The 27,081-nt window shown below is 46.9% G+C and overlaps 3 protein-coding genes and 2 non-coding genes across 6 annotated transcripts; 4 read left to right on the forward strand and 1 right to left on the reverse strand.

Annotated features, from left to right (window-relative positions):
* Positions 1-1,333: 1,333 nt before the first annotated feature.
* PSPH (phosphoserine phosphatase) lies at positions 1,334-11,149 on the reverse strand. 2 transcript variants are annotated; one of them, XM_058817914.1, is made up of 6 exons: positions 11,057-11,149; positions 5,639-5,797; positions 4,637-4,771; positions 3,055-3,200; positions 2,244-2,392; positions 1,334-1,520 (listed from the first exon to the last, which is right to left on the reverse strand). In XM_058817914.1, exons 2-6 carry the CDS (start codon positions 5,776-5,778, stop codon positions 1,410-1,412), a joined length of 681 nt encoding a protein of 226 aa, XP_058673897.1. In that variant the 5' UTR covers positions 5,779-5,797; positions 11,057-11,149; the 3' UTR covers positions 1,334-1,409. The 2 variants fall into 2 exon arrangements, with proteins under 2 accessions (XP_058673897.1, XP_058673896.1); XM_058817913.1 differs by lacking the exon at positions 11,057-11,149 and having other exon boundaries at positions 5,639-5,899.
* A 4,353-nt stretch (positions 11,150-15,502) lies between these two features.
* CCT6A (chaperonin containing TCP1 subunit 6A) lies at positions 15,503-21,401 on the forward strand. The gene is made up of 14 exons (XM_058817793.1): positions 15,503-15,665; positions 15,937-16,000; positions 16,346-16,480; positions 17,032-17,205; positions 17,353-17,456; positions 18,120-18,230; positions 18,710-18,869; positions 19,059-19,141; positions 19,500-19,596; positions 19,855-20,002; positions 20,239-20,372; positions 20,488-20,590; positions 20,862-20,934; positions 21,095-21,401. The coding sequence occupies exons 1-14, from the start codon at positions 15,532-15,534 to the stop codon at positions 21,165-21,167; spliced, it is 1,593 nt and encodes a 530-aa protein (XP_058673776.1). The 5' UTR covers positions 15,503-15,531; the 3' UTR covers positions 21,168-21,401.
* LOC131566704 (small nucleolar RNA SNORA22) lies at positions 16,778-16,908 on the forward strand. Its single transcript, XR_009275579.1, has one exon. It is a non-coding gene; the product is annotated as a small nucleolar RNA SNORA22 (small nucleolar RNA).
* On the forward strand, positions 17,880-18,014 carry LOC131566703 (small nucleolar RNA SNORA15). Its single transcript, XR_009275578.1, has one exon. It is a non-coding gene; the product is annotated as a small nucleolar RNA SNORA15 (small nucleolar RNA).
* Positions 21,402-21,965: 564 nt separating the features above from the next.
* On the forward strand, positions 21,966-26,606 carry SUMF2 (sulfatase modifying factor 2). Its single transcript, XM_058817858.1, has 9 exons — positions 21,966-22,091; positions 22,345-22,495; positions 23,225-23,339; positions 23,795-23,839; positions 24,425-24,575; positions 24,831-24,886; positions 25,370-25,454; positions 25,873-26,032; positions 26,387-26,606. Exons 1-9 carry the CDS (start codon positions 22,037-22,039, stop codon positions 26,490-26,492), a joined length of 924 nt encoding a protein of 307 aa, XP_058673841.1. The 5' UTR covers positions 21,966-22,036; the 3' UTR covers positions 26,493-26,606.
* The last annotated feature ends 475 nt before the right edge of the window (positions 26,607-27,081 follow it).

The raw sequence follows: 27,081 nt of genomic DNA on the forward strand, positions 1-27,081 counted from the left end.
ATAAAACTCTGGAATTTTGGAGGGTAGGGACATCACTTGTTTCTGTTTCTGAAATTTGTGGTGGGGTGAAAGAGAATTGCCACACTTCAGTTTCTGGAAAAATGCTGGGGCTCTTTGTAAGGACTTAGAAGATAAAAACCTCAGCAGATATTAAATGTTTTTTACATTAAATCATACCATATTTACCCATCTTTCTCCTGTGTGTGGTGGGGATGGAAGGAAGGGGCAGGTGTGATGGATTTTAACATTGCTAAAGCTTTTCACATCCTCACAGGTGAGATTCTTACAAGTCAGGGAAATAAAAATCCCACAATGTGAAAAACACTCAGGAGAGTTGTCAGCGTTTACCAGGTGTGTTCTCCTGGATCAGACACTGAAGAAACTCCTGAAAAAACCAGGATCCATCAGCTGGAGCTCAGAGGAGTTCTTAGAACAGGTCAGGCTTAACTCTGGCAGAGTTTAGGGGTGGTTAATCCACACTGGAGGCAGAGGAAGGGAATGAAGTCTCCCAGAATTTCCTTTAAATGTTGATTAATTCGTTCCCATCCCATTACAGCTGCTGGGGGTGGGTTGGAAATGAATAAAACATTCCACAAACACTGAGACCACTTCCCAAAATCAGCACTTTGGAGTTTGATTGGAACATTTTGATGAAGAATAGAAACCACTCAGTCCCTGACCTGAAAATATTTCTTGGCCAGGGGTGAACATTGCATCTCAGATTTCCCTGCAGCTCCTGCCCCAGACAGGTTGAGTAACTGATGTTGAGTAACGGATGACACCACAGGTTCTCTGTGGCCATAATTTTAATGAAATCAGAGATATTTAGGGATGTTTTCCACCTGTTCACTGCTTACCTGCAGCTGGGATTCTGTGCAGTGAAAGGTACTTGCAAACTACAGCCTGAATTATATTATTAATATCATAATCATTATTATTGTTATTATTGATTAGGCAAAGTTCTTGTTTGTGGCAGTAAAAGATAATAATAATAATAATAATAATAATTAATGTTATTATTACTGTTATTATTCTTGATTAGGCAAAGTTTTTGTTTGTGACCTTGTTCTTTTTTGGTTACCCAAAATAAACAACGCATTACTGATGAAACAACAGATGTCCAATATTGACCAAGAGATAATCTCTTCAGGTATTTTTAACTTTTTATTTTCTATGTTTAGTCTTCCCTTGGAAGTAAATAATTTATTTCTTCCACCATAGGAAAGTTTTATTAAAAACATTCCCCATTTTCATTCCAACCTATCTGAGCAGCATGGTGCCAGAGTGGAAGGTCCCCAACCCCCAGAATCATTAAAAAACTCCAGCCCACAAGTTTGCAAACAAATAAATGTTTAATGGCATTGTATAATGGATTTACAGGTGTTAAATAGATTATTTTACAGGAGGATTTATCGCTCTTCCAGCTCCTTTAGCAGTTCATCAAAGTGGGTGATGTACCACTTGGCTTTCTCCTTCACTTGCTTTCTGACCACATTGCCTCCAAATCCAATGAAGCAATCCTGGAGAAACACAAGGAATGGGCACATGGGTTATTGCATGGAAGGAGGGAGCTCTCAGTAATTAAATTTGCTTTTAAGATTGGCTTTTAAAATCTCTACCCTGTTTTCCTTTGCATGTTCATTTTTCAGATTTATTAACAATTCATTCTGCAGCATTTTGGTTATTGGGATTTTCCTCAGTGCCTTGTAGCTTCCAGATTCTCAGTAAAATCTGAACAATCTGATGTAAATGTGATGCAATTGCATTCAAGAGCAGGTAAACATTGGCTCATGCATGAGCATCCCACAATTACCCCTCTCCTGTTTGTCTTACCTCTGTTTGCCTCATCCCAGAGATACCAAAAGCAAAGTTTAACCCTGTCCTCAATCATTAACCAGAGCAATCATCATTTCTACATCTCACAAAACCCCCTGCAGTGAAAGTGCAGGATTTAAAATTTCCATTGCAACTTTTTTTTAATTTTATTTTTTTCTTCTTTTTTTTTTTTTTTTTTTGCCTTGAGGTGGGAAGCATTAAACAAATCCTGAGCAGTTTTGGGGTATTGGGAGACTTTTGTGTAGGGAAAGGAGCTGAAGGAGAGCTGGAATTAAAATCTCTCCTAAGACATGAGCATTTATAAAAGTTGTCTTTCTGTTAATTTTTAATTAAAGAATCCAAACCCCACTCTTCTCTTTGCCCCAAGGATTTGCTCAGAAGGAATTCAGGATTTCTGCAATACTCACTCCAGGAGGGCAGGCTTCCATGTCTGTAGCTCCATCCCCAATCATAACCACCTTCTTGAAATGGAACTGTTCTTTCAGATGAGTGATAACCTTTCCTTTCCCCCCTGATTCAGCTGTTGGTTGTGTTTCATCAAATCCTGCATATTCTCCTAGAAAACAAAGGAGGGACAAGTTGGAAATACAGATATTTTCTGGTAAATGAAGGAAAAATCTCTGTCTGTGGTCTTGATTTCAGTGCATGCAGCCCTGTAAAACTCACAGCACAGCATCCCAAATCAGTAAGTTTAAGGCTGAGATTTCACCCAAGTGTTTCAAAGAAAAATAGAGACAATTTCAGGGAAAACCAGTGTGGGCAGTGCTACCAATCCATTCCCAGCCACTCTGGTGTGAACATCCCAGAGCAGCACCCAGGATGATGCAGAGTGTAGGAAAGCCTGAGTAAGAACAACCTCAGCACCTCCAGCTCTGCTGGGACATAGCTTCAAACCCAGAGCAGCTCCAGGGCCCAAAGCCCCTGAAAGGCAGGGCTGGGAGAGCACCTCAGGTCATGGACTCTTTAACTTGGAGGAGAGGAGAAAATGAAACTCTGCTCTCAGCAGCTGCACAGTTTTACCTTTGGCACAGCTTGCAATTAAAAAGTAACTCCGGCTCTATTCCTTACACTGAGATGCCCTGAGCTGGTTTTTGGTAAGGTTCTGTGATTTTCCTCCATGGATTGATAACAGGACGGTGCCTGCAGCCCAGTATCTGAGAGCTGGAGCAGGAAAGTGCCATTGATCAGCAGAGGGAGGAGTTTGCAGGGGGCTCTCACCGTTGAAGTAGAACTTGAGCCTGTTGGCAAAGACGTTTGCTGTGGGGATGTTCAGCTGCAGGGCCACGTGTTCCACAATGCTCTGAAAGCCCCCCGAGACCAGGAACACCTGAACCCCTCGTTGGTGGAGTCTGCTCACCAGCTCCCTGAGGACAGACAGACAAAGGTGAAATAAATCCTCCCTGAGCCAGGCTTTGTGCTATTCCAGCTTCGTTTGGGGTGTTTGTGCTATTCCAGCTTCGTTTGGGCTGTGCTCCTTCCATCTCTGCTGCCCAAAGCTTTTCCCTCTCTGTTTGTGCCCACACCTGGCTGGCAAGAGCTGCACAAAACCATCATTTCATTCCTCAAAAACAAACACTCCCTAAAACTGTTTTCTTTCCACTTCCACATTAATTCCCTTGAACAAGTGAGAGCAGATCCAGTTCAATTATTATTTTTTTTTCTCATCTGGAATGCAGCAAAAAGCAGGGGATGAGACAAAACCAGTGCTCCAAAATGCTAAGTGGGCTGAAAAGTGCAAAATGCAAATGTTTGCTAGCTCAGAGTTGGTTCACCAGATGCTGGACATCAATGCCATCTTTAGAAGAAGGCAGCAGCTAGAGAAAAGGAATGAAAAAAAGAAGTTTGTGACTCCAGTAATGCCAGCAGGACTTGAAGGCAGTGCAGAGTTTTGGGATTTGGCTCTGGAGGCAAAAGATCAGCCTGCAGCAAGGGGAAGGGGTGGCAGGACCAGCAGAAACAATAAAGACTGAAAAGCAAAGCAGAGCCTTAAAGCAGGACACAGAAAAGGAGGAAGAAAGAGAAGGAACGAAAAGGAAAATCACATGATCCTGAAGAAACAATGTTCTCTTTGTAGCTACCTCTAGCTGTCTTCTACAGAAAAAAAGATAAAATACAAGCACAGGATCATAAAAAACTCTTTTTATATGCTAAAAATATTTCAGACTTGAAGCTATGGTCAGATTTTGTAGTAAAGGAATTCTTTTCAATTGATAGAAACAATTTGAATAGGGAAAAAATCCCCAGAGCTTTTCAGTTTAAGTAGTTTGTGTTCATTCCAAACCTCAGGATGAATGAATACACATATTTTTGTGTATACACACATATTTATGCGTGTTTGCTTTAATTTTAATGTTTTGAGGGACTGCAGAATGGGTTGCTCCAGGCAATGGATCCCCCAAACTGCACTGAGCAGAGTCAGAGAGAGGTAACAGAGTTGCAGAATAGACCAAATTTAGGGAGGTATTAAATCTCCTCCCAGTCCCATCACCCCTGAAAAACCAGAGGTTGAACAGATTCTTTTCCATGGCCATTTAATCCTCCAGCCAGGATCTGAGCTTGGCAGCCAAGGTGCCAGTTAATATCTAAGAATCTTTTCTTTTTCCATGGATGTTTAACCACTAGCCATGGAGCCAGGCTCCTGATCCAAGCTCTGCACACACCCAGCATGGAGATGGGGCAGGAAAGGCAACACAAACCAGCTCTGTGGCCTTACAGCATCACTAATGACACTGAATTTGCTTTATTTATTCCATCTGCTTCCTGAACACTTAAAAAAAAATAAAAATTCAATTCTTCTTACCTTATTCCTGGAGTTAGCTGAGGTGGGTTGTCAGATATTAATTTCTGCACTTGTTCATAGGAGGGCCTGATGAGACCTAACCGTGCTGTGAGAGCTGCCTTGAATGTCACAGTGCCACCCATGGCTCTGCGGGTCCTGGGGGACAGACAGACATCAAATCAGGGACACTTCATATCCCTGAGCTGAATCCAACAGAGCTTTGGCTGAAAGCTTCAGCTTGTGCTGTTTCCCAGCCTCAGCCATGGGTTGGGAGTGCTGTCCCCTCTCCTCCATCTCATGGTAAGGTTTTCTCATTCAGAATAAAGTTTGGTAGTGCTTAGCCAAGTTTAATGATGAGGGCTGCTCTTAGTCTATCAAAATTACCAATAGAGATTTAATTCAAAATTACTACTAGAGATTTAATTCAAAATTACCAATAGAGATTTAATTCCAGGATAGTTTTGTTGGGCAGCCTCACAATTCGCAAACCAAGTCACCTCATCCTTATCACCCCAATCCTCATCCACTTATTACCCCATCCTCATCCACTTATTACCCCACTTATTACCCCATCCTCATCCACTTATTACCCCCCACTTGTTACCCCATCCTCATCCACTTATTACCCCCACCCCTTTACAAACTGTAACCATCTACAACAGAACCAAATTACTGTAAAGGACAAATCCATGCTCACAGACCAATCCATGCTCACAGCTCCATCACCCCTGGCTCATTCTGCCTGGCCTGTGTGAGCTCCCCAGCCATGGCTCATTCTGCCTGGCCCTGTTTGAGCTCCCCAGCCTTACTCATATCTCTGCCATGGCTCACTCTGCTTTCCTGACCTGTGAGAGCTCCCCAGCCATGGCTCATTCTGCCTGGCCCTGTTTGAGCTCCCCAGCCCCACTCACATCTCTGCCATGGCTCACTCTGCCTGGCCCTGTGTGAGCTCCCCAGCCCCACTCACATCTCTGCCATGGCTCACTCTGCCTGGCCCTGTGTGAGCTCCCCAGCCCCACTCACATCTCTGCCACGGCGTCCCCGACCCCGCAGAACTTGGCCAGCTCGTCGATGCCCTCCTCCCTGATGACGGTGCTGTCCACGTCGAAGCACACGGCGTCGGCGCTGCGGAAGATCTCCTTCAGCTCCATCAGGGATGCCATCCTTTTGGGAGCCTTCTTACTGTGAGGGGACAAGATGAAATCTTTCTCTGAGTGGGAGTAGTGCACTGTTTCCTGAGCCATTGGTGCTGCTGCTCTGGTGTGGGCGAGAAGGGCCGAGCGCAGGCGGCTCAGGGCTTTTATCCCTGAGGAGGGAATGGTGGTGGAGGTCTGCCCCAGCTGCTGATTTGCTCCTGCTGTTGCTGCCTACTGATGGTCAGCTCGTGCTCCAGGTGGGCCGTGGAGCCCTGGGCTGCTGCTGATTTGTTGTCTGCTGCCTCAGCCCCTTCGTGTGTTCAAGGTTGCAATCCTTGGCACTGCCTGAGGCGCCAGGCTGCCAAGAGCTCTGTGGGGTTGCAGGGCTCTGGTTCAGATCAGGGGGACCTTGGTTTCTCATCTCTCACAGCAGTTGCTGCAGGACACCCAGGCCCTAAGGATTGATTACAAACGATCCCAAACCTATCAATGAGTGGTTATCCCTAAATCAGGAAGGTTTAGATCCTGTCCTACATCCTCATTAATAAAAGACTGGACCATTAACATTGGGGATTAGCCTTTTATAAACCCATCAGACCCTTGGCCCTTGAGAACTTCTCTCAACCATCAAGACATCACTGTGACCATGCTCACAGGGTCTGAGGATGAGGGAAGAGAAGAGGATCTGACTCCATGTTTCAGAAGGCTTGACTTATTATTTTATGATATATATTATATTAAAACTATACTAAAAGAATAGAAGAAAGGATTTCATCAGAAGGCTGGCTAAGAATAGGAAAAGAAAGAATGATAACAAAGGCTTGTGTCTCAGACAGAGAGTCCAAGCCAGCTGACTGTGATTGGCCATTAATTCCAAACAACCACTTGAGACCAATCACAGATGCACCTGTTGCATTCCACAGCAGCAGATAATCAATCAATGTTTGCATTTTGTTCCTGAGGCCTCTCAGCTTCTCAGGAGGAAAAATCCTAAGGAAAGGATTTTCCATAAAAGATGTCTATGACACATTACATTTTACATAATAGTCCCTGACAAATAATTTTAATCCCTTTCCATAATAGTCCCATTTTCTACCCCTTTAATGACAAAAGTTTCTTTTCTGCCCTGTTAGATCTGTCCACTTCAACATGGTGAGCACTTCTGCAGATCAGAAGCTTAAGGATTTAAATATCTTCTTACTCATCCCTACTCTCCTTGTGCTTTCAAAGGGGAATTCATTCAGTGTGGATGTTACTGTTTACTAATCTGTAATTTAGACACAAACAACACCTGCCTATTTATCTCACTTCTCAGATTTTTGTATAAGTTTTTGTTTTTTCCAATCTCTCAGACATCTCTCAGGACATGTCTTGTATGATTGATCTGGGCTGCAGGTTCTTTTCCTGTGACAGGGGAAAAACACCATCAAACAGCACATTCTTAAGAATTATAGGTGTCTTTATAACCTTTAATCTTTTGTTTTCCTCTCACTAATGGTCAAAGCAGGAACAAGAACCTTTGGGTTTATTCCCAGGACGTGATGAATGTTGGGATACACAAAAAGCTTTATGAAAAATTCCCATCATCACTACAAATGTAGAGCACACACCTCTCTTATCTGCTCTTTGCATGGAATAAAAGAGAATGCTCCAATCTGTTGTGGGGAGGTGGAAATCTGTGTGAAGGAACCACCCAGCCTGAGTGGTGGAACCTGCTGTGAACAGCCAGGAGCTGTGTCTGCCTGACAAGCAGGAGAGGTCAATGAGCAAGGGACAATGAGTGACATGAGAGGCTCAGACAGGACATTTGTGGGCTTTATTCTGCTGCCTTTGAGGGGTGGTGGCACGAGAGGAGATATCCCAAAAAAGGGCTTTACAGAGCCCCTCTGAACTGCAGTTTGGCACAACCCTGCCCTTGGTGCACACCATAAAACCCCAGTCCAGCTTTAGGACCATGACTAAAGGATTATTTGCTGCAGGCCATGTGGGGTTTTATCTTTTTCTCCAAAGACTGCACCGGACATGTAAGAAAAATTCGTTATCATGAGTAACTGATAACTATATAATAGTCATAATAGTTATATAACAGTCATAATTAGTTAAATGAGCTATCAGCCATCAGCACAGCATGTGAAAGAAAGGTGGACATCAGAACTTCATGGACATCAGAACTTCGTGGACATCAGAACTTCATATATAATAGCTATATAATAGTCATAATTAGTTAAATGAGCTATCAGCCATCAGCACAGCATGTAAAAGAAAACTGGACATGAGAACTTGCCTCTGCCAGCACCCAGCTCTGAGGTGAGGCCTGGTGGCCAGAGGCCAGCTCTGAGGTCAGCCTTGGCACTGGCTGGGCAGGTGCCACGTGAATTCCACGTTTGTTTTAGCCTTGACTTGCCCTGGGCTGCAGAGCTGTGCTGGTGTTTGCAGTGAAAGCTCCCAGATTTCCAGGCAGCAGGGCCGTGTTCCGGGGCAGCTGTGACATTGGCGTCACCAACGTGTGTCCCAGCAGCCACCCTGCTGATGCAAAGCCACCATTGCCACACCTGGGGCTGCTCTGTAACCCTGTGAGGCAATGGCACCGTGTGGGGACATGTCACTGTCACATTCTCTGAAAAATCCCTTCGCCAGGATTGCTTCTCCTGGGAAGATGAGAAGGCTCAGAGAAAAGTGAAAACAATCATTATCTGATTTGCTTCTCCTGTGTTGGCTGCTTTGGAATGTGGTTTGGACATTGTTTACCAACAGGTGAATGTTTGATTGGTTCCATGTGAATTGTTTTGTTTACCAACAGGTGAATGTTGATTGGTTTCATGTGAATTGTTTTTACTTAATGACCAATCACAGCCAGCTGTGTCAGACTCTGAGTCATGAGTTTTTATTATCATTCTTGTTAAGCCTTCTGTCTGTATCCTTTCTGTATTCTTTACTATAATAACACAATATCATAAAATAATACAATCAGCCTTCTGAGAACATGGAGTCACATTCATCTCTTCCCTCATCCTGGGGACCTCACAAAGACCACAGGGACACTGCTCTGTGACGTGATTGCTCAGTGACAAGCTGTAATTTTGGTCTGGATGCAAGGCTTTGATCTGTCCCAGAAAAAGGTTATCTCTCCACAGGTGTGCTGGGAGTGATGAAATGTTCACATTTCCTTCTCTCTGATGTCCACATTTCCCATGCTCCTTTCCCTGACAATGATGGCATGAATGCTGTGCTGGACTTTGCACTTTGATGGACAAATAAAGAAGAATTATTGTGGAGTCATAGTTGGAATTAACCCTGTCCTCTCTTTATTCCTATTTGAAAACAGTTTCAAACTGTGGTTTATGTTGTCTAAAAATGACAAACTGGAAGGGAAGAATTGCAAAAACCATCACAGCAAAAAGAATTAAAGCTGTGTAAAACCCTTCCATGGACAAATCTCAGCTGCAGTCAGGGAAAAGCAATTTTGTATTCCAGAGTGGTCCAGGCCTGTATAAGTGGCAGAGATTAATTATTCCAAATACAGAGCATCTTATTGCTTTAAAGTGTAAATGTTTTAATGAGATGGGAAGAAATTCCCACAAAATAATGGGTTCTGTTTCCACATGAAAAACACTGATAGAGAATCTCTGATCTTCCTGCCACTGAATTTCAGGTAGGTAATCAATTCCTAGCCTGAAAAACATCCAAGCAGCAAACATTTCAAGAGGTCTGATATAAAATACCATGGGGAAAAGGTAGAAAGAAGAATATGGGGAAGAGAAGAACACTGGGCAAAGAAGCGACTAAGGAAGACAAAAGAGTGAGAGAGAAAGAGGTAGGGTGAAACTTGAGATAAAGATGGAGAAAAAAGAAAATTATAAGGGAAAAGTGGAATTCCCATGAGATCTCCTTGCCTCCAGACTATGAAATGTTTCATTAGGCTGTTAAAAAAAAATAAAGATATTTTCACAATAAATAATTCTCTTTCATAATAGACAGGGTGGAGTCACAAACAGGGGAATTATGTAAGAGCACATGGGAAAGGAAAACAACTGAAATCCTCTCTGTTTGCTGTCCCTTCAAAGGGCACTTGCCTCATGGGGAAAAGCTGCCCCATCCTCTGTATCCATAGGTAATGTGGAAATGCAATGGGAGCAGTGAGTGGTGCTCAGAACTGCAGCTGTTCTGGGGCTGCAAGGTTCTGATGAGATCTCAAACCCCTCATTGTGACTAAACCTCCCTTGTTGTCATATTTCAGCTTTCACAAGTGCTGCCACGCTGCCACTTTGCATGATGATCACATTTATTGCTGTTTAAAATGAAGATTAAGTGAATCTTAATGAAATATTACCCAGCACTCAGGAATATCCTTGTTTGCAAACAATTTCTGATTCACTTCCCCATTTAACATTGAACATTAACAGAAGTTCAACCACATTAAACTGTTTATTTTGCCTTGAAGGGAAACTGCTGCTCAGAGCAAAGGATTTGGAGAAAATAGTTCTTGAAAGTTTTTTTCAGGACCTTTTCCTCCTACAGCTTCTAAGAACATTCCCAGGAGTGTTTCCATGGTATGAGTTGAAACAAACCACTTAATCCTCATTGTTTCCAGTTCTGTGTCTGTAAAATGGGAATAATACAGTGGCAAAGCTTTTCTGTGCTGAGCTTTCATCCTCAGAATTAGCAACGTCTTGAAAGCTTTAGAGGAAAGCTGATACATTTAAGCAGATTAGTTATATTTAAGCAAATTGTGTTTGTGTTTTATAAAAGTTTTAGAAGTTCGACTCATCCACACATAACTTTCTGTGGCTTGCAGGCTGAGAATAGGAAAACTCAGTCCTTAATCTCCTGGGTTTTCTTCATTTTTTTAGGTTTTTTGTTAAACCTCCTGGATTTTCTATTTCATTTTGGGTTTTGCTTTAACCTCCTGCTCGGTTTGTAAAGGCAGTGGCACAAAGCTGCCTGCGAGTCAAGAGATGAGCTGCTCGCAGCTCCGCACGATTCTCTGCACAGCAGTGCCTCACAGCGAACTCATTCAAACACCTCGCGAAAAGCAGGTGAAAAAGGGCAGAAGGAACCTGTAGGATGTTGACATCCACCTCCCAACTCTCCAATCCCCTCTCGCCCCTGCTGCCAAAACGCCGCTGCTCCCCCCGTGCCCGATTGCATCATTCATTCACGCTGCTGTTATAAACCAGCCGGGCAGCACAAGGCACAAGATCCTCCTCGTTTTCCCTGCTGGAAAAACCCCCCTTGTGTTATGGAGCCGCGAGCCAAACTCCAACCCCTTCCGAGCTGCGAGAAAAGCACGATCCCGGTGACTTACAGGATACAGAAGGGAAGCGGCCGCGGCTGCTGCTGCCGCCGGGAGGCTCCGGGCTGCGCCTGGCAGGGAGGGATCAGCTGAGCCCTCAGCGGCACAAACCCCGCGCACGGGCTGCGCTGGACGACAGCCGCATTTTGCCGCTCGGCCCCTGATAAAGCGCTGAGTCAGACGGCCCGGGGGGTTTGTTTGAGGTGCTCGCACACATGGGAGCAGAGCGGGGCAAGCTGTTCGCTGCCAGCGAGGGCGGCAGAGGTGTGACCGCCCCGGGCCAGGGGAGGAGCCGGCCAGGCCGGGCCGGGCAGGGAGCGGCGGGCGCGGGGGGCTCGCTCGGCCCTCACGGGCAGCTCCGGGCAGCGGCAATCGGGAGCTTCTCCTGGCTGAAATCAGCGAGGAGATCTCCTGTTTTCGGGAGAGAAGGGAGGATTTATGAGCTGCGATCACAGAATGACCAGGTTGGAAGAGACCTTCAAGATCATCGAGTCCAACCCAGCCTCAACACCTCAGCTACACCCTGGCACCCAGTGCCACATCCAGGCTTTGTTAAACCCTGGCACCCAGTGCCACATCCAGGCTTTGTTAAACACATCCAGAGATGGGGACTCCACCACCTCCCCAGTCCCAAAATTCCCAGAATTCACAGAATGACCAGGTTGGAAGAGACCTTCAAGATCATCGAGTCCAACCCAGCCCCAACACCTCAGCTAAACCCTGGCACCCAGTGCCACATCCAGGCTTGTTTTAAACACACCCAGGGATGGGCACTCCACCACCTCCCCGGGCAGCAATTCCAGAACATTATCACCATTTCTGTAAAAAACTTTTTCCTCACATCCAACCCAGATTTTCCTTGGTACTGCTTAAGGCTGTGTCCTCTCCTTCTGTCAGTGCTGCCTGGGAAAAGAGACCAACCCCACCTGACTACAGCCGCCTTTCAGGAATTTAAAATTCCAATATCTCCTCTTGGCTTGAGCTGTTAGTGCATCCCTGAGTGAAGTTACACACACAAATCCCATCCAAAGCTGGCAAAAGCTCGACAGCAAAGGGAAAAGGCGTGGGAAAAGGCTCTGTGTTGTGTCCCCAAAAGCTGTGGAAAAATGGCCAAAGCTGCCTGTGCTTGTGTTTTGGCATCCCACGGAAGAGCTTCCCTTGCTCACTGCCGTGGCTTGGACAATGGGATAGTGCCAGGCCAGGAGTTGTTTGGTTCAAGGTTAAGAAAAGCTGATTTAGCTGATTTAGCTGCTTTTGTCAACTTGTGCCAGGAGTCCTGTGACTGCTGCCCGTCTGTTCTGCACCGCTGGGTGCTCCAGTCATGCTCTGTGCATGACCTATTCTGCCATCCTGGCAGTGTCACCCCTCAAAATTCCATTTATTAATTAAATCCCATCACCTTTTGTGCCCCTCCTCCCTTTATGCTTTTTCAGAATTTCTCAGTACATGACAGGATCATCTCTCAGGAGCTTCTTGAGTCGGGAGAAGATGGGACCAAGCCCCTGTGCCAGGGATCAGCAGCCCAGTGCTGTTTGTCAGCTTTATCGTGGCAGGACAGGATGTTGTTCAAAGCAGATTTAGAAATCATTTCTGTGAATAAGGTTAAAGGAAAACCCATCTTGATAAAGATGAAAGAAAATGGCTTTTACTGAGAATCTCAGAGGGGTTTTTGCCAAGATAAGCAGTGCCTGGCTTGACTAAGAGAATTGCTGCTGAATATTTCATGAAGGATGTTGCCTTTATTTGGCTTAGTTTAATGGACATGTTGGCTTTAATTTAGTTAAATATTTTGATTTTAACCTGGTGTAATCCATTGAATTCATAGGGCAATTTAAGTCTGGTAAGCATTTGCCCTTTATTTTCATTACACATAAAAAACAAATAGAACAATTCTACAGCCAAGGCTGGAAAAAAAAAAAGGGAAAAAAGCTTGTCTTGATGGCTGAAAAATGCTGCAAAATGGGATTTTAATGTGGAGATGCTCATGAGAAATGTTACTATAACACAAAATAACTATCCTGAGGAATGTGAGCCAGCAAGGAAACACACAGCTCTGCCTGGGAGCTGTAGGTGGATGCTCAGGAAAATACAAACACAGTACCCAGCTCTGGTATGTCACTACAGAACCTCTCAATTTTTACAAAAAAAAAAAAAAAAAAACCAGCAGAAACCACCTGCATGGAGGATTAGGATGTCTTTGAAAGCAGCTTTTCCCTTTTCCCCCTTCTGGTCCTAAAAAAAAAAATCTCAAAACTAAATTTTCTCTCTATTTTCCAGCAGAAATAATTCCTCTCACAAACCTGAATCTGGCCCACATCACTGCTACCCCCACAAATGTTTTAGGATGGGCAATTCCTGCCTTTCCATAGGCATCAGCAAGGAAAACATGAAATTTAACAAGCCTGGGATGGGTTTGACAAGGCTGCCCTCTGCTGAGAACAGCCCTGAGAGGAACAAGCAAAAAAATAACAAACCAGAGAAGCAAGAGCTAGAAAATATTTGATCTGGGAGTTCCAGAATCCAGGGCAGAGCAGGGGATCGGGGTGTTTTAACTGGACATTGCATTTTAGCTATTTGCACAGCAGCCTTGGGCCAGGTTTGGTGGTTTGTTTTGTTATGGTTTCAGCATCCCAGTGAAGTGCAGACAACATTTTAACAGAGTTCCAGAGCTAACATTGAAATGACAACTGTGATTCCCTGCATTTTGCAATGTTTAATGTTTATTTCTAATGATTGCAACCACAGAGGAGAAAGCCCAGCCACTCCATTGGAGCCAGCGTCAAAATATTTCACAAGACACTGCTCAACAATAGGGCTCCAAACTTGCAGGATGTCCAAACACCACCTAAAACATTAAAAAACCACAATCCCAATGATATCAGCAGCTGTCCCTCCAGGGAGACAGACAGGCCCCATGTGGGAGTCCTCCTCTTGAGCACAGCGTGGCATTTTGCCCAGAAACCTGAGATCCTCACCCAAAGCAGGTGCCACAGCCTGCAGCCAAGCCCAGCCAGGCTGCCCTGACACCTGACACTGGCATTTCCCATCAAGCTCCCCCAAAAGCAGCAAAACTGGGCCCAGCAGCAGGCTCAGGCTTTACTCCTGGAGATGGTGTGGAAATACATCCAGCTCACTGCACTGCTGGAGCAATCCAGGGCTGCATCCAGAGCCCCCTGCTGCAAAAAGTGGGATGGAGAGGGAAGGATTTCATAGAATCCATAGGTTTGGTTGGAAGGGAACTTAAAGAGCATCTTGTTTCAGCCATGGGCAGGAACGCTTTCCACTATCCCAGGTTGCTCTAAGCCCGGTCCACCCTGGCCTTGGACACTTCCAGCTTCTCTGGGCATCTTCACACCTGGTGGGAGAGGGTTGGGGAAGGGTCTCTGCCTTCCCTGCACCAAATTCTGACAAAATTCTGACCTCAGGGCTATTGTGCCTGTGGTCAGCAGCCTCTGGAGCAGCTGGGCTGCAGAGCACAGGGAACTGCCTGGGGATTATTGTGGGGCCTCATGCAACACCTGGAATCAGAAGAGGTTGTGTCACACCCGGTGTTGCCGTGTGGGTGTTGGAGGGGACAAGCCCAGACGGAGCAATTTGGGATTCAAGCCTGGTGCAATCGGTGCCCGCAGGGTGTGAGGGACCATGGCGGGAGCTCCTTCTTCAGCTCCTCTCCAGGGAAACTCACTTGTCTTTCCATTTCAGAGTCCAAAGACACAAATATTGGGAGTGAGCCCTGACAGGCTGCGTAGGGAAAATGTTTCAGCACCCACCGAGGTTGTCTTGGCAATAATATTGCTGGTTTTATTCTAGACAGAAACCTCTGCATGGCCTTGGGAGGGACCATCCCCATCCTCAGAACCCCCGGGAGGGATTCAGTCCAGGAAAGCCCCGGGCAGAGGGTGTGCACTGGGGGCTATGGAGGGCTCGGCTCCCTATACATCAGCTTGTGGGCTATGAGAAAATGCGTTTTTATTAACTTCAATCCCGAATTTAACCAAGAACCATTGATTATTAATCCACGCCACTAAACTATTAATTTTATCGGTCTAATGTGAAATCACTGGGTTTAATTATTTATTCTGACGGTTCTGCGGAGTTGCTGGGAGTGTCCGAGATACCAGAAGGCGGATTAAGCACCGACCATCCCCGCCCGTTCACACACGCCCACACCGGCCCCGGGCTCCCCTCACAATCCTCTCTGAGGGCGGTGCCACGCCCGCGCCTCAGACGCACGGAGGGGCGGGACTAGGCGGAGCGACAGGCTCTGCAGCCAATGGAAGCGCGGCTAGCGCGCCAACGAACCAATGAAAACCGGGACGCCTTGGCGGCGGGAGCAGCCGGGATGAGCGACAGGCATATTAACCAATAGAAACTCTGCTTCGCGATGGGCAGCCAATGGGCGAGCCCGGAGTGTTCTAGAAGGGGCGGGCAGGAGGCGGGACCGCGGTGCTCCGCCCCGCCGGCGCGGCCCAGAGCGGAGCGCAGTCATGGCGGTGAAGGCGCTCAACCCCAAGGCCGAGGTGGCCCGTGCCCAGGCCGCGCTGGCCGTCAACATCAGCGCGGCCCGCGGGCTGCAGGACGTGCTGAGGACCAACCTGGGCCCCAAGGGCACCATGAAGATGTGAGGGAGCCCCCGCGCCTCTCGCCGCGGGTGGGGCTGGGGGGGAGCACGGCCTGAGGGGAGGCGTGAGGGGAAGCGGCGGGGCCGGGAGGGGAACAAAGGCGGAGGCGGGAGGGGTCCGTGCTCAGGGATGGAGGGATGGGAAGGAGCGGGCGGCCCCGCACGTGTTTTGGGGCCGGGGTGGGATGGATGAATGGATGGGGAAGGAGCGGGGCGGGCCCGCGGCCTCACACGTGTGTTGGCGCTGCTCACCCGCCCGTGCCGCCCGCAGGCTCGTGTCGGGCTCCGGAGACATCAAGCTGACCAAAGATGGCAACGTGCTGCTGCAGGAAATGGTGAGCTGGGGCTGCTCCGAGCAGGGGGTTTAGGGAGGGACGAGCGCCTTTGGGTGAGGGGGAATCGCGTCCCCCCTGCCCCAGCCACCCCTATCCATTGGAGCAAAATGCGCCTTGGGAGGAGGGTGGAGAAATAAATGCAGGTTGAGGCAATACTGCAAAGAAAATAATGTTAAAAATACAAACGGAATGAGTAAAATAATCAGCCAAAGGAGTAGCAAAACAGTTAGGGTAAACCTTCAGAACATCGCCTTCAGTTCTTTCTTAGTTCTTTCTTCATTTCTTCTGGTCTTGGATTTTCGTTTGCTGTACCACTTAACTGCTCATCTTCTTATTTTTGTCTAGCAAATCCAACACCCCACGGCCTCCTTGATAGCAAAAGTAGCAACAGCACAAGATGACATCACTGGAGATGGCACCACCTCAAATGTCCTCATCATTGGAGAGCTCCTAAAGCAGGCAGATCTTTATATTTCTGAGGTGTGTATGCAGTGTTTCATAGGTGGGCAAGTTGAAACCTTCAGTGGGCTTTTTTTGTTAAATGTTTAACAGGAGTGGAGCATAAATACATTGTTCTGCTTAAAATGAGAAGTTGTAAAAACGGGGAAAAGCTGGAGGAGAGGATTTAAACCGTGTTCAAAATCAAACCCACTTGTTGTGGATACTGTAGCTTTTGAGGTTTTGGGTGATACCTGCTGTTACTTTGTTTTGTGGGACTGAAAACACTTCTGGAGTGTTTGACAGGAGCTCCTCCCTGAGGGCAGGTAAACGTGGATATTGCACAGCGAACACCCAAGTGTGCTTTGTAGTTCCCTTGGTTTCAGTCTGTGCTAAATTAATCTGTGCTTTTCCTCTGCATTGGAAGGATTTCCATTCCTTTTACATGTATTCAGAAGGACAGAACACATGGCCTGGGCAGCATATTCCCTGTGCTTTGCCATTCCTTGGAATGTTGAAACCACAGGTTCTGTTTGTGCAAAAAGAACCATTTTATCTTCCATTGTCTAATGATCTCTCTTCCCTTGCCTTAGGGTTTGCACCCTAGGATAGTAGCAGAAGGATTTGAGATTGCCAAGGAAAAAGCACTTGAGGTTTTGGATCAGGTCAAAGTGTCCAAGGAGATGGACAGGGAGACCCTCATTGATGTTGCCAGGACATCCCTCAGGACTAAAGTGCACGCTGAGCTTGCTGACATCCTGACAGAGGTGAGTGTCCCTGTCACCTCTGCCTCTGTGGGTGAAGAGAGCCAGCTGTGGAAGTGCTGCAATTATAATTTTAAGTGTGAAAGATGTAAACTTGCACTTTGGAAGACTGATGGTGATTTTGGGATGTTTCCCTCCCCTGTTCTGCAGGCTGTGGTAGATTCTGTCCTGACAGTCAGAAAACCAGGGGAGCCCATTGACCTGTACATGGTGGAAATCATGGAGATGAAGCACAAATCAGAGACAGACACCACGTAAGTCTGGAGGATCCTTGGGCTTCAATTTAATGGGACCCTGAGCTTTGAGGAGCCTGAGGGGTTTTGGTTTCTTTTTAGGGTGTCCTAAAGCTGCCACTGAAAAGTTGAAATACAAATTTCAGCCATAAATAACTTTATGAGGGAGAGGTTACAATAATCTGCTCTTCCAAACTGAGACAGTCAGTCAAGTCTGGCTTAAATCTGTCAGAAGTTTCTCACTCACTGAATTGATTCCTTAATGAAATTACTAAATAGCAAAGAACCTCGCTGGCTTAACAATGTTGGATAAATACTCATTTTTCTTAGTGTCTGTGGCTTGATAATGCTTTAGGTTGGCATCTGTTAAATACAAAGCAGCATTTGATAAATGGAAACTGGGTTGTGGATTGGGTATTCCATAGGATTTCCCTTTCCCTCAGTGCATGGATGAATTCTGCCCTAGCTTTCCTCATAGCTGGTGCAGTCAGACACCATGCCAGAGCAAATTCCTTTTTCCCACTGTGCCTGGTGTGCTTTTTGATGGGATGAGCATGCCCTTGGGAGGGGAACACATCACCCAGCAGTGCCCAGGCAGTTTGGGCTGGAGCAGTTCCACTCTCACGCTCCATGGAACCCTGTGTTTGTGTCCATGGACACCCAGAGGGGTTTTTAACCTTGCAGGCTGATCAGGGGGCTGGTGCTGGATCATGGAGCTCGCCACCCTGACATGAAGAAAAGAGTGGAAGATGCTTTTATCCTTACCTGTAATGTGTCTCTGGAGTATGAGAAAACGTGAGTACCCAGCACATGCTCCTGTCCTGAGGACTTTGATTTAAAATGTGCTTAAATACCAGCCAAGACTGAAGGGGAAAGGTGATTTCCCTTCTGCAGCCCTTTTGGGAAAGGTGGAGAGTGAGCAAATCTGTGAGAGGCAGAGCTTCACAGTGGGTTTTATTTTGTTGTATGATCACAGAAAGGTTGAAAGTCCTTCCTTTCTTGGGCACAATTTGATATTGTAGAGCAAACACATTAATACACTTCAGAGTTCTCTCAGTTTCAAGCATCTGCCTTATTTTTTGAAGTGGAAAAGCTCTGAACCAGAGAGCAGAACATCAGTGTGGGTTGGAGGGACTGGTTTGTTCTGGGTTGATTTCTTCAGTATGTTACTGAAGAAACATTCATTATGCTCATTCCTTATGCTCCAGTTTATTTCTACAGCAGAGAGGAAATTTTCTCACTGCATTTTTGTGGGGTTTTTTTTTCCCCTTCAGGGAGGTGAGCTCTGGATTCTTCTACAAAAGTGCTGAGGAGAGGGAGAAGTTGGTGAAAGCAGAAAGAAAGTTCATTGAAGACAGAGTCAACAAAATCATAGAGTTGAAAAGAAAAGTCTGTGGCGACTCAGACAAAGGATTTGTTGTGATCAACCAGAAGGTGAGATGAAGAGAATAACTAAAAATTATTTGAAGTGCTAGAATTAGCTAAATTTAGGCTGATAATTCTGAATATAATGTACAGTTCCTACTTGAGATCTTCTCTGAGCCTTGAGGAAGATCTTGTGTCAGAGAGAGAGGAGGTGATTTTAGCTTTGTCCTTATGCTGATGGTCCCTTTGTGTTTGCAGGGAATTGACCCATTTTCCTTGGATGCCCTTGCCAAAGAAGGAATTGTTGCTTTGAGGAGAGCTAAAAGGAGGAACATGGAAAGGTCAGTTTTGGGGAGAGGAGAGAATACAATAATCTGCTCTTCCAAACTGAGACAGTCAGTCAAGTCTGGCTTAAATCCATCTTTAAAGGCTTGACTAAAAATTCCACTTCAGTCTGTGCAGCTCTTCTGGTGTAACTCAGGGCAGTTTGGACAAAGTGCAGAAAGGGCAGTTTGAGCTCTCGGGATACTTTAAATGCAGACACCTACAGAGGAGCCTTAATTCTACAAGTCAGTTTTTTAAAGAGCTCTTCCATGAACAAAACCAAACTGTTGCAAACCTAGGATCTGCATGCTGAAATACTGCAGTGATTTTGGGTTTTATTGAACATAAAGCTGAGCTGTGCCTGTTCTCTGTCAGACTGACCCTGGCCTGTGGTGGCACTGCCATGAACTCTGTGGAGGATCTCACTCCTGACTGCCTGGGACACGCAGGGCTTGTCTATGAGTACACCCTGGTGAGTGACCGAGTGTTGGAAGGGTAAAGCTGGAGTAGTGAAATAAAACACTTAAAATCCACTTGGATGTGAACATCTGCCTGGGTGTTTGCTCCTGTCACAGGCTGAGAAAACAGAAATAAAGTTCTGCTGCTTCTCATCACTTCTTGAAGTGCTGTCAGTGCAGAACCCAGCCTGACAGAATCCAGTTTATTAATTTGTGTACACAAATTGCTGAAGCAAGTGGCTGACAGGCAAACCTGATGCTGTTTTCCCCAGGGGGAGGAGAAGTACACCTTCATTGAGAAGTGTGAGAACCCCCGCTCGGTGACCCTGCTCATCAGGGGCCCCAACAAGCACACGCTGACCCAGATCAAGGATGCAGTGAGGGATGGGCTGCGGGCTGTGAAAAACGCCATTGAGGATGGTGAGTGCCCTCCCTGTTCATCATCATGAAGGTGTGTAGAAGCTCATCCCAAAATTAGGGAATTCTGTATCCAGCCCCCTTGGTTCCTGCTCCAATCCAAGCCTGAGCTCAGGGTGAGGTGATTTTATAGTTCTGGGTTGATTACTCACCTGTTCAGGTGCAGGGTACAGAGGGAAGAGATCAAACTGCACTAAAAATGAGCAGTTTAAACTGAAACAGGTGATGTTCCCTTGCAGGATGTGTGGTGCCAGGAGCAGGGGCTCTGGAGGTGGCAGTAGCCAATGCTCTTGTGAAACACAAACCCAACGTGAAAGGAAGAGCCCAGCTGGGAGTTCAGGCTTTTGCTGATGCTCTGCTCATCATTCCTAAGGTAAAAGGAGTTCTGGGTGATAAATTGGCTTTAAAGCACACACAGACTCAGTGCTTTTTCTGCTGCAGGGCTCTGTAATCAGCAAAATGAAACCAATCCCTCTGTTCTGTGCCAGGTGCTTGCCCAGAACTCGGGCTATGATCCCCAGGAGACGCTGGTGAAGGTCCAGGCAGAGCACATGGAGTCAGGGCAGCTCACTGGGGTTGATCTCAACACTGGTAAGGACTCCCTCAGCCACAGGCTGATGCTCCAGTAAGAACCTGGCTCAGCTCTGAAGCACAGAGGGCTCTGAGTGCAGAAAGATTTATCTTTATTGATAAAAAGCTGCACAGAAGCCTTGGCAGTCAGGCTGCTGTAGTTCAGTGTGTGCCGATTTGAGGTTTTTAGAGGATAAACCACACAGTTGGATGCAGTGAGGGATATCAGATGTCAGCCAGCAGAAAGTCTCTGTGTGAGCTGATTTTTAAAGGCTCTTCACTTCCATTGCAGGGGAGCCCATGGTGGCTGCAGCAGCTGGAATCTGGGATAATTACAATGTCAAAAAGCAGCTGCTTCATTCATGGTAAGGCTGGCAGGATTTCAGTTGTGACATTACTCTGTGTGTGTGTGTTCAGGTGATGAAAAACTGGGGGTCCCATGTACAGGAAGATGTCTTGAAGCACACAAATGAAGCTGAGTTTGGCAATTGTAACAATATTTCTTTGCTGTTTTCCTGTTTCCAGCACGGTGATTGCCAGCAACATTCTCCTGGTGGATGAAATCATGAGAGCTGGGATGTCCTCCCTGAAGGGCTGAGCTGGAGCTGCTCCCTGTGGAATTTCTCCAGGGAATCCAGCCCAGGGCCCTGTCCTGGCTGTGGTGGAGTCACTCTGCCATGAGGGGCAGCCCCCTTGAAAACACGGCCACCCAAAATCTCAGCAACTTAATCAAAGATTTGGCTCTAAAAAGGAGTTATTTATTTTTGATTTCACTGAACTGTGTGGCTGCAGTTGCTTTCCATTTTTACCCAATAAACTGTTCTGTTCTGTGCTTTGGGTGTCTGTTCTTTAAACCTTCTGCAGTGGGGGCTGCACTCCTGAGTCCTACCCTTGGCAATTTTGTGAAATTACTACTCAACACTTGTGAAATTACTGCTGCTGCTGCTGTGGGAACAGGGTGGGATCAGATCTGGAATTTGTTCAGTAAATTTTAAAAACTGGATTAAGGCAATCACTAAATAGTTTTGTACTTGCTTATGAATAAAACTGAGTTCACTGCAGAATGGCTTGGGGGGGGGGGGGGGGCTGAAGGACCTGTTTTAAGGGTTGGGTTTTTAATAGTGATGCTTCTACGTTATTTATGGATAATCAGTGCCAGAGGAGGTCTGCGCAGAGCTTCCAGTGGGTTCGTGGCAGGGGAATGGAATGATTTTCCCTAAAACCAGCGGTGCTTTGTGTTAAGAGTAATCTCCTTCCTCTGTCATACACAAAACCTTAAAAAAACCCTTTCAAACACCCAAAAAACGCCTCCCTTGTATGGGAGGGCTGCTGTGGCTCCGGTGCTCGGCAGTTTTAGCTCCCGGGGAGGGACAGAAATCCCCGTTCTTACAGAAGCGCTGCCCCGGAAGCGCTTCCCGAGCCCGCAGCGCCTCCGGGTCGGGCCCGCGGCTCCTCCGCGGCTCCGCGATGGGAGCGGCGGGGCTGGTGCTGCTGTGCTGCGGGGTGCTGGGGGCTCAGCGCGGTGAGAGCCCCGACATCCCCCCGGAACCCCTAAAATCCTCCCATGGCACCCCCGAAATCCCCCCTGGCATCGCCCTCCCGGAGTCCCTGCTGCTGCCCCAGCCTGGGATCGCTCCCCTCCCGACAATGGGATTTTAAATGCGGACATCGATCGCTGTCATCACCCCTTCCAGCACACGCAGGGACATCCCGTCAGTATCTGCGCCTGGCCAGTGTTTTTAAATGAAGTTTGTACTGAATTTGTGCCTTTCCAGCGCTCGCAGAGGATGGGAGCATGGTGCAGCTGCCCGGGGGCACCTTCCAGATGGGGTCCCTGCAGAGGAGCGGCGAGGAGGAGCCCGCCAGGGAGGTGACAGTGAAGCCCTTTGCTCTGGACAAACACCCGGTGACAAACAGGGACTTCAGGTGAGCTCGGGTGGCTGTGGGGAGGGCAGGGCCAGATGTGGTGCGAGCTGTTCTGTTCTGGAGGTGGTTCCTGGCAATCTGAAAGCCAATGCTTGGGTGCTCATTGGAAAAAAATGTGTCTGTCAATAGGAAATCACTGTCACAGGTGCAAGCTGAGCCATCGTGGTGGTGTAGCTTGCAAGCACACTTTTATTTCCTTTTTTTTGTCCTTCTCTTTCCTCTTTTTTTTCTTCTTTTTTTCATCTCCTCCTCTTCCTTTTTTTCTCCTCTTCTCCTCCTCTCTTCCTTTTTTCTTCTCCTCCTCCTCCTGTCCTTTTCCTCTCCCTATTCTTTCTCTTCTCTTCTCTTCTCTTCTCTTCTCTTCTCTTCTCTTCTCTTCTCTTCTCTTCTCTTCTCTTCTCTTCTCTTTTCTCCCCTCTCCCTCTCTTCTTCTCCTATTCCACCAACAGCAGCCACAGCTTTTATTGGCTTTTAAGGGATTTTTTCTCTCCACAATTACAGAAACCTGAGTGCAGGCTGCGTTTACCTGCACAGGTGACATAAAAATTAACAAATCTGTGCAAAGATGCTCCCTGGACTGTTTTATCTGTTAAATCTAAATTAAACCATCTGGAGCAGGGGGGTCTGTAAGTTTTGTACATTTTGCCTTGCTCTGAACTCGTTGCATGAACAGATTTGTGAGGCAGAGCTTGAAGAACTCTTACCCAGAGCGTGTTGTGTTTATGCCAGGGAGTTTGTTAGAGAAAAGAAATACAAAACAGAAGCAGAAGCATTTGGCTGGAGCTTTGTCTTTGAGGATTTCGTATCTGAAGAGCTGAAAAAAAAAGTCACCCAAAAACTGGAGGTAAATGTGAATCCTATGATGAGTTTGGTGTTGCTTTTCCACTGAGGAGCAGCTGCCTCTTTGCAGAGCCTGCTGTTCTCAGAGGTTTTTCTTTAATCTGGGGTTGTTTTGCTTTTGAACCTCAGCAGGATTGAGCTGGGGTTGATTCATGTGCTCCTCTATTTCCATGCTCTGTGAGCTGTCTGTCTGGGCTCCAGGGAGCTGGGAGGAAGTAAAATGTGTTTCAAAGTACTTCAATAATCCAACTTTAATATAGAAAAACTGAACAGCATGAGCCTCTTGATCTGTTTTCACTTTTAAAAGCCTCTGCTCTGTGGGAAAGCAGCATCCAAATGTCTGTGATAACCCAGCTCAAACTGCAGCATTTCCTGACTAACACACCCTGCTGTGGGACGGTGTCACCAGTCCAGGTGTCACCAGTTCAGTTTTAATCCTGGTGTCATTTCTTTCCCCAGTCAGCCCCGTGGTGGCTGCCCATCAAGAAGGCTTTTTGGAGACAGGTGAGTAAAATCCTGGTGTGATAAAATCCTGGTATGGTAAAATTCTGGTGTGATAAAATCCTGGTGTAGTAAGGTGATTTCCCTTCTGCAGCCCTTTTGTAAAGGTAAAATTCTGGTGTGATAAAATCCTGGTGTGGTAAAATCTTGATGTAATAAAATCCTGGTGTGATAAAATCTTGATGTAATAAAATCCTGGTGTGGTAAAGTCTTGGTGTGGTAAAATCCTGGTATGGTAAAACCCTGATGTGATAAAATCCTGGTGTAAAATCCTGGTATGGTAAAATCCTGGTGTAGTAAAATCTGGATGTAATAAAATCCTGCTGTGGTAAAATCCTGGTGTGGTAAAATCCTGGTGTAGTAAAATCTGGATGTAATAAAATCCTGCTGTGGTGAAATCATGGTGTGGTAAAATCCTGGTGTGGTGACTCCTCCCCATGCTGGTAGTTCGTGTGTTGTGTGTGCTGAACCTTATTGACTAAAAATAAGTGAAAAACCATTTTCCATCCTTTCGTCTCTTCCACCCCTCATTCCCTTTGTAATGAAAACTGTATAAAATTAATTCCGGTCTGCTTCAATCCCTGCCAGCCCTCAGGCCCTGGCTCCAGCATCAAGGACAGGCTGGATTACCCCGTGCTGCACGTGAGCTGGAACGATGCTCAGGCCTTCTGTGCCTGGCAGGGGAAGCGGCTCCCGTCGGAGGAGGAGTGGGAGTTTGCTGCCAGGGGAGGACTGCAGCGTACGTAGCACAAGCTCTGAGCAGGCATGGAGTGCTGTTGGTTCCACCAGATCCAACCCTCCCTCCAGGGATGTTGTCAGATGTTGATTTGAAGGGGGCTTGAACCACCTCTTTTGGCCTGAGAGGGTGGTAATATTAATAATTCATAAAATAAATATTTCAAACTTCAGTAGCTCAAGCTGAGTAGAAGAGGACAATCCTGAAAGCCTGGCTGGAGTGACCCAGGGCTAACAAGTGTCTTTTCCTCCCTGGCAGAAAGGATGTACCCCTGGGGAAACAAGTTCCAGGCAAACCGTACAAACCTGTGGCAGGTAAGGTCCTAAAAATCATCCCATCCATGCTGGGCTAAAAATCATCCCGTCCATGCTGGGCTAAAAATCATCCCGTCCATGCTGGGCTAAAAATCATCCCATCCATGCTGGGCTAAAAATCATCCCATCCATGCTGGGCTGTCCTCAGGGGGGGTTTCACTCAGCTACTGAGTGAGGGTGTCCTGGGAAACACTGGGGGTACTGAAACTGAGCTTCTGGGGGGGTGTAACAATACCCTCAGAGGGAGCAGGCTCAGCCCATCCTCCCTGGGAAAGCAGGATTTTACTGCTTCCAAAAATTCACACATAGATTTGTTTGAAGAGGGAACTTGGGACAACTTCAGGTAGCTGATCTCTCTTGACCAACATAAATTGCCACCAGAGAGTTATTTGCTTACTTGGAGTGTGGCACAGCCCTGTGAGGAGCAGGGTTTGGGGTTTTTCTGGGGTGGTTCTTTGCTGGGAGGGATCTCTGTTCCCCCAGGGTGATTTCCCTCGGGAGGACACGGCTGAGGACGGCTACCACGGCGTCTCCCCGGTGACAGCCTTCCCTGCCCAGAACAGCTACGGTACACAGCACCCTCACCCTGCTCTGGGGATGGCAGCTGCTCCCTCAATTAATGCTAATTATCAAATCCTGGAGCTGGGCAGAGTTTAGATGTGTGGGGTCTGGAGTAGAGGGAAAGCATCGATGGTTGGGGCTGGAGTTGGCTGAGGTGCACCTGCTGCACTTCAGGCACCAAACCAGCTCCTTTTAATTAAAACTGGGTTGTTTTGCAACTCAGTGGAGTGTAACAAAAATTCCAAGGACATTTCTGGCTGCCCTGTCCTTGTGCACTGTTTGAAATACAGTGAGGAATTTCTTCAGCCTCACCATTAAACCACACTCTTGAATGATCCTTTGAACGTTGTTCCCCCTCCCATACACCAAATTTACATTTCTTGTATACCTAATTCTGTTCTAATTCTGACACAAAACCATCTCAGGGCTCTATGACCTGCTGGGAAACACCTGGGAATGGACAGCATCAGAATTCCCAGCTCCAGGAAGGGCACCCAGGGCTCAGAAGATGCAGGTGCTGAGAGGGGCCTCGTGGATTGACACTGCAGATGGCTCTGCCAACCACAGAGCTCGTGTTACCACCAGGTAGGTCTGGCCAAAGCCCAGCTGCTGCTGCACAAGGATTTTTTCTGGGTTGGTTTTATTTTAAAAGAAGTTTGTTTGTTCCTACACAATTTTTTTTGAGAAGCAGTTGGCAGAGCACACTACAAATATGGCTAAAACCACCCCTGCTATAAATCCATTCCTAAATGCTTCTCAAATCATGTGTTTTCCAGTAGGTATTAATAACTAAATGCTTTTCCCGAAGTAATTCAGGAGAATTGGAAGATGTTTTTAGGCTGTTCTAGCAGGTCAGTTAGGGTTGTGAGTGTTGTAACATATTGGGGATATGTGTAATGAGGAAGGATCCCTGATTTTGGGTCTCTTTTTCCCTGTGAGGATGGGGAACACACCAGACTCTGCCTCTGACAACCTCAGCTTCCGCTGTGCTGCCGACATCCCTCCTGTGCCAGCCTGGAAAAGCCAGAGCAAAGCTGAGCTCTGAGGGCTCCCTGGGAACACCTGAGGCATTTTCTCCTGTGGAGATGAACAGTAACCCCCAGCTGTCACTTCCATTAAACCCCAATTGTTTCTAAAATTAAAAGTAATTTCAACCTTTTCAGTGCTGGCATGTCTGGATGGGAGCAGTGATTGGGAAGGCAGGAAGGGGGGGTTGCTTTAGTGTCCTTCTGGTGTGGGAGATGCTCCAGCTCTCCTGTTGTTGTAAAGCAGAGGGGTGCAGGTGTGAGACTGGGCCAGAGCTGCTCTGACCTCCAGCCCCAGTGAGGAGACACCCAGAGCCCTCTGTGACCATCAGGGTGGGGCTGCCAGGGGGAAGTGATGGGGGCACATCCCTGGAAAGGGGAGTCATAATCAGTCCCCATTCCCTTGGGAAGTCCCAGCTCTGGAGCAGTGCTGAGCCTTCTCAGAAGCAAAACAAGGCACCTTCATTGGCATTTGACAAAATGATGTGTGACAAACCAGTGTCCCACCTCTCCCAGGAGTTACAACAAGCACAAACTCTCTCTGCACCAAACCTGACCAGGAACCTCGACCACAAGGGTGGGCAAGAACATTGCTCAGGGATCCACCTC

The sequence above is a fragment of the Ammospiza caudacuta genome, chromosome 20 (assembly GCF_027887145.1).
Source record: "Ammospiza caudacuta isolate bAmmCau1 chromosome 20, bAmmCau1.pri, whole genome shotgun sequence".
NCBI classification, from domain to species: domain Eukaryota; kingdom Metazoa; phylum Chordata; class Aves; order Passeriformes; family Passerellidae; genus Ammospiza; species Ammospiza caudacuta.

Bases quoted from the DNA above. Each gene is read 5' to 3' on its own strand.
- CCT6A (XM_058817793.1), top strand. From the start codon at position 15,532: ATGGCGGTGAAGGCGCTCAACCCCAAGGCCGAGGTGGCCCGTGCCCAG. The intron at 18,231-18,709 runs GTGAGTACCCAG...TTTCCCCTTCAG, and splicing joins TCTCTGGAGTATGAGAAAAC to GGAGGTGAGCTCTGGATTCT. The intron at 18,870-19,058 runs GTGAGATGAAGA...TTGTGTTTGCAG, and splicing joins TTGTTGTGATCAACCAGAAG to GGAATTGACCCATTTTCCTT.
- SUMF2 (XM_058817858.1), top strand. From the start codon at position 22,037: ATGGGAGCGGCGGGGCTGGTGCTGCTGTGCTGCGGGGTGCTGGGGGCT. The intron at 24,887-25,369 runs GTAAGGTCCTAA...CTGTTCCCCCAG, and splicing joins ACCGTACAAACCTGTGGCAG to GGTGATTTCCCTCGGGAGGA. The intron at 26,033-26,386 runs GTAGGTCTGGCC...TTTCCCTGTGAG, and splicing joins AGAGCTCGTGTTACCACCAG to GATGGGGAACACACCAGACT.
- PSPH (XM_058817913.1), bottom strand. From the start codon at position 5,859: ATGGCTCAGGAAACAGTGCACTACTCCCACTCAGAGAAAGATTTCATC. The intron at 4,772-5,638 runs GTGAGTGGGGCT...TCTGTCCCCCAG, and splicing joins GGGGACGCCGTGGCAGAGAT to GACCCGCAGAGCCATGGGTG. The intron at 2,393-3,054 runs GTGAGAGCCCCC...TTTGTTTTCTAG, and splicing joins GCTCAAGTTCTACTTCAACG to GAGAATATGCAGGATTTGAT.